Source organism: Anabrus simplex, chromosome 2, assembly GCF_040414725.1.
Source record: "Anabrus simplex isolate iqAnaSimp1 chromosome 2, ASM4041472v1, whole genome shotgun sequence".
NCBI classification, from domain to species: domain Eukaryota; kingdom Metazoa; phylum Arthropoda; class Insecta; order Orthoptera; family Tettigoniidae; genus Anabrus; species Anabrus simplex.
In genome coordinates this window covers 286,245,453-286,251,452 of record NC_090266.1, presented here as the reverse complement: position 1 = coordinate 286,251,452, position 6,000 = coordinate 286,245,453, and the positions used below count along the sequence as shown (strand labels likewise).

The 6,000-nt window shown below is 40.2% G+C and overlaps 1 protein-coding gene across 4 annotated transcripts in view; it reads right to left on the bottom strand.

Moving 5' to 3' along the window:
- Positions 1-2,060: 2,060 nt before the first annotated feature.
- Ca-alpha1D (Ca[2+]-channel protein alpha[[1]] subunit D) overlaps positions 2,061-6,000 on the bottom strand; it is a 1,069,984-nt gene continuing 1,066,044 nt past the window's right edge. For all 4 annotated transcript variants that reach the window (XM_067140589.2, XM_067140588.2, XM_067140586.2 and 1 more), the window contains 4 exons: positions 4,509-4,625; positions 4,314-4,354; positions 3,595-3,725; positions 2,061-3,513 (listed from right to left, as the gene is read on the bottom strand). In XM_067140589.2, the coding sequence (XP_066996690.2) occupies positions 3,298-3,513; positions 3,595-3,725; positions 4,314-4,354; positions 4,509-4,625 (505 nt within the window). In that variant the 3' untranslated portion in view covers positions 2,061-3,297. The remainder of the gene's footprint in view (positions 3,514-3,594; positions 3,726-4,313; positions 4,355-4,508; positions 4,626-6,000) is intronic.

Below are 6,000 nucleotides of genomic sequence, written 5' to 3'. Positions count from 1 at the left end.
ATTACTACAACCCCTAAACATCCTCATAACCACGTGCAGAGATCTGTATCCTTTATTAAGAATCCTATTTATGTGATTACCCCAATGAAGATGTTCCCACAATTTAACACCTAGGTACTTACAATGATCCCCAAAACGAACTTCCACGCCATCAATGCAGTAATTAAAACTGAGAGGACTTTTCCTATTTGTGAAACTCACAACCTGACTTTTAACCCCGTTTATCATCATACCATTGCCAACTGTCCATCTCACAACATTATCGAAGTCATTATCCAGTTGCTCACAATCTTGCAACTTATTTATTAGTCTACAATGCACAGAATAACATCATCTGCATAAAGTCTTATCTCAGATTCCACTTCTTTACACATGTCATTGATACATATCGTTGGCTTACTAAGAAAAACTTGTGACTCCCAATGATCTTCCTGGCCATTATTTCCCTTAAGACAGGTCACGCCTTCTAGCCACATATGGATATGCAGTCCATCAGAACAATTTTCGTTGGGTTCATTTTCCTAGGCGAACGTGTAAAGGAAAGTAAACCTTACCCTACCGCACTCTAGGAAGTATGTTTGGGGATGTATTTACGCAGCCTACAGTATAACGTGTTTAAGGTTCATTTTCCTTTACACAGTCGCATAGGAAAATGAACACAACGAAAATTGTTCTGATGGACCGCACATCCATATGTAACTGGGAGGCGTGACCAGTCTTAACGAAAATAATGGTTAGGAAGAGCATTGGGAGTTAAAAAGTTTTCTTTGTAAGCCAGCGATATAAGAAAACATAAAGGTCCAATAATATTGCCGTGAGGAATTCCCCTCTTAATTATTACAGGGACAGATAAGGCTTCGCCTACTCTCTGAGTTGTATTTTTCAGAAATGTAGCCACCCATTCAGTCACTCTTTTGTGTAGTTAAATTGCACTCATCTTTTGCCAGTAGTTTCCCATGTTCTACCCTACCAAATGTCTTAGATAGGTAAATCGCGATACAGTCCATTTGACCTCCTGAATCCAAGATATCTCATATTATCTTGCTGGAATCCGACAAGTTGAGCTTCAGTGGAATAACCTTTCCTAAATCAAGTCTGCCTTCTATCAAACTAGTTATTAATTTCGCAAACATTTCTAATATAATCAGAAGCTTGCATGCAATGCATGTCAAACTGGCTGGCCTATAATTTTCAGCTTTATGTCTATCACCCTACACAGGGGCTAGTATAGCAACTTTCAATTCATTTGGTATAGCTCCTTCATTTAAACAATAATCAAATAAGTACTTCAGGTATGGTACTATATCCCAGGTCATTGTCTTTAGTATATCCCAAGAAATCTTATCAATTCTAGCTGCTTTTCTAGTTTTCAACTTTTGTTTCTTACTGTAAATGTCATTGTTATCATTGGTAAATTTTAATACTTCTTTAGTATTAGTCACCTCCACTATCTGGACCTTATCCTTGTAACCAACAATCTTTACATACTGCTGACTGAATACTGCTCCCTTTTGAAGATTCTGACATACACACTTTCCTTGTTCATTAATGGTTCCTGAAATGTCCTTCTCGGAAACTGTGTCTGTCTTAAAGTACTTATAATTAACTCAAAGGCATGATTTTGTCTGTTAGCTGGTTTATAACCTTCATGTTACAAACTACTGTCCTAACGGTGAAATCTAAGATGTTGAATAAGGCTGTACACAATTTTCGGATTTCAGTTTGCGTGAGTTGATAAAGTGAAATAATTCCCCTTCAATATTGGCATACGTGCAGCTTATCCCTTCATTAACTTTAGGAAAATATTTTAATCTGTTATCAGTCGGCGAAACTGGTATGTTTTTATAAGTGGTAGCAATGTTCACCATGTAAGGTGTATAATTCTTAATTACACAATCCTGATATTCACTAACAAGTATTATGAAAAATAAAATATTTATAACCTAACATCCTATGTCCAGTTACATAATATTTACATTTGAGATTAAAACATGGAAGATACCTTTTCTGACACAGAGTAGAATGCCGTAAAACGTATAGGTACTAACATAGTAGTGGAATTTCTATTCAGCTCAAAATTTATTGGGAACAATTGTTTTACAGTCCTGTACAAATTTCATGACAAAAAACATTTGTAGAAACATTTCTATACAGTTTTGTACAAATCATTACTTGAAGAATTTCCCATTTATCACAAAGGATATTCACTTCTCTTTCATGAAGAAGTTCATCAGATAGTAGTGGCTCAGCACTTTATAGAGGCAATTAAATTCATTCGCTAGACGGCTACAAAACACCCACTAAGCAATGGTTTATCCTGTCCATACCAGCACTGAACACAGCATAGCAAAATTAGCTTCAAAAGGATTCCAAATGACTCAGAAAATAAACAACTACATAAAATGTAGTTACATTTCATTTTGGTTGTATTTGATTGGCATTAAAGTAAGAATATTTGGCAACATTTGGAAAGTCCGCCACCATTCTGAAGAGGACAGTAAATTACCTTCTTGACCTCTTGCAGAATCATGATATACATACATCAAAATTCACCATGCTTTACAATAGATTGGTCACTATTTGGCAACAACATTATTATAAAACATAAGTACATTTCTTGAAGGCCAAGTAATGACTCAGTGAAGTTTTAAACTTCATTAAGTAAAGAATCTGAAGAATTATTTACCTATAAAACTTATGTCTTTGAAACGTAGTGAGATCAACAATGAGTCTGGAGAAATTAGACTTCTTAATTTTTATAAATATACTTTGTAGATAGATTTAACGATTATAATAAATCAAATAACAGTTATGCCAAATTTTATTTGGAAAAAGGAAACAGCAAACCCCCACAATTGAACTGTAAGTGAGCCAATTAGAAATCTGAACTTGCCTTCATTATAAAGTAGAAACAGGTTTGGAAATTTTATTAACAATTTATTTGTTGCTCCTGGGCCAGCCAGGGTTTACATTAGTAGCATTCATGCATAAGATATGTATTGCAGAATGTTTCCTTCCATTCTACACATCAGTACATGAAATGGAACAGCTAGAAAATAATTCAAGTATCCCAGTATATCTCCAATATTTGGTCCATGTGTCAAAGCAATGTTCATGGTTACCACTGAAATCTTCTTCAATTGGAGAAACAATCCACAACGAGTAAAACTGGGGTAAGTATGAAAAAGCGACACTTTGTGTCAAGGTTGACGAAAACTTCCCCAATTGGGAAATGTAAATGAGGCACTTGGTAATGCAAGCCGAAAGAAGTCGGCAAGAAGAAAGTGGGGCTTTCTGCTATAAATGAGGATCAGCGTCCCCACGAACAGATTCTCCACCAACACTGGCTATTTGGAAGGACAACGGCCTTCCTTGGCGCTCTTGCAGCAACAAATGATGAGCTGCTCTGTCCATTTCTTCCTGAGTCATGTCCAGTGCTTCCTGCATTTCTCTTGATGTATAACGCACAAATTCTGGATCACAGTATTTGCCTAGTCCTTGTTCCACTAACACCTGAAAATAGACATACGTAAATGAGTATGCAGATATATGCGGTGGAATATAAAACTGCTCAAAAATATTGTACAAACTTACTCTTCCTACTAGACTTTCTGCGGATCCAACGACTTCGGGAAAATTCGGTCGTCGATCAGCAGGACTACCAGGGAGAGAATGTGACAATCGTTCTGTTCCCAAGCTACCGTTGGATTCACCCGTCCGAGGCACTGGAATCAAGACAATTCTTGTTGAATGTATTGTCAAGGTGAAAATACCCTAAATAACTTTCAGTTAGTGAAAATTTAAAATTTATTTAATTAAATTGAATTTTATGATCAGAAGGATCTATCAAAGTCTGATGAGTGGGGACAGCTAGCAAGACTGCGGGAGATGAGTGGTAGGGGAGGGTCTGACCTCTGCCGTGGAAGGAAGCCCTGTGAGAGAGGGGGGAGCGTCGTCCTTGCGCCAGCCCGTGCCCCGTGCTGTCCGGCAGGAATCCCGCAACTGCCACTGCCATTGCCTGCGCTTGAGCCATCTTCAGTCCACTTGCTATGCGGGAGAAACTGGACGACCCCTCGCGAGCCTCCCGGCCCTCACGACCAATGCAGCCCAGGCGGAACGAGCCCCCCCCAACGCCTCTTGGGACTCGCCGGGGAGGGGGCGTAGGGGGGGTCAGCTCGGGGCTGTATTCCCCCTGCAGACTGTAAGGCAGGAGGGGCCACGTGTTACAATGTTAGTAGGAACGCTAGGCACTAGGAAAGGGGGACAAGCCACTCACACGCAGCACACCATGCTCTCCCCACACTCCCGCTTACCGTAATTGTTGGGGTGAAGAAACTGGCCCCCGCTGAGTTTGCTGAAATTTGCACAAGATCAAAGGATAGCATTCTGATTGGACTTAATAATATAATGTATGTACAGAATGTACTGAACCTACAATATGAGAACAACAGAAATTGCCTGTACTTAGTAGGGAAGAAGTTAGAAATATTAATTAGCAAGTTACTTACTCAATAACTTGATAAGGCCCGTAAGTTCTTTCAGGGTCCCCATTTGAGACTGTAATTGGACGCAGGGGTATGGACTCTTCCTCCTTGGGCCCTCCGACATCTTGCATTGACATAGCACTGAAATCAATCGATAAAACGTTGTGACGAGAAATTCACTAGCATTTGAAAGATCACAAGCAAAATGCAATACAGTTTTCTTTCTAACAGTTCCAAAACATTGTAAGATTTGCATGATGCAGTTGTGTAAGGATGTTGGAAAATATGGTTCCTGCTACATGGCACAGCACGGCCTAACCTAGGAATCGTATAGTAATCAAAGATTCAAACTGAGTTTTTGCAGGTATCGTCACTGTGCAAGCAAAACCTCGTATCTCACAATGCTCTTTCTTTCCATTATTTTCCTCAAGACTGGTCAAGTATCCCAGCCGCATACAGATGTACAGTCGATCACAGCAATTTTCGTTGTGTTCATTTTCCTTTGCTGCGTTGTAAAGGAAAATCAATCTTACATACATTATACCAGCGGTGCCCAAACGCTGCACAGTTCACAATGTGTACAGTTACCGCACACTGACTTCACAAGCAGGAAGAGCTTGGCAGGCGTGTCGGCTCTCGGGGAGAGAGAGACGTAATGCGGTGGGAGCACTGACACTAGAGTTGGCCAGGTGCATTGTATAAGTGAACATAGCATACACGGTTCAGGGTGGCGGTTCGTTGGAAGTGCTGTTGTTAAACGCATTGCATTATGGAAAGCACATCAAAAACGAAAGAAGGTGGTGACAATTTGCAGTCCTTTAAAACGGACTGGGAATCGCAGTTCTTTTTCACATCCGACGGAAACAATTATAAACGCTTGTTTTTCCATCAGACTATCGGCTAACTGTCCGGCTCCATGGCTAAATGGTTAGCGTGCTGGCCTTTGGTCACAGGGGTCCCGGGTTCGATTCCCGGCAGGGTCGGGAATTTGAACCTTAATTGGTTAATTTCGTTGGCAGGGGGCTGGGTGTATGTGTCGTCTTCATCATCATTGCATCTTCATCACCACGCGCAGGTCGCCTATGGGCATCAAATCAAAAGACCTGCATCTGGCGAACCGAACTTGTCCTCGGACACTCCCGGCACTAAAAGCCGTACGCCATTTCATTTCTTCATCGGTAAACTTCGGAAATTTACTGTCCAGCGTCACTATGACGCTGTCCACATAGGAGAATATGATACAACAGCAATTGTTATGTGACATCTTGTTAAATAGAATGTAAGGTCACAGGTTTATTCAAACAAGGACGTATCGTATGGATTTGTATTTATTTATTTATTTATTTATTGTATATGACGTATAAACCACAATAATATAATAACAAAATAATGAGCGGTGTGAAATTCTCGGACCGAGAAAGGATGACTGCTACGACTAGATGGCTGGGGTGTCGGAGTGTTGTTAATCGGTGAGGTGGGAGAGCAGTATTCTCCTCCTGATTGGCTAGTCGAGTCT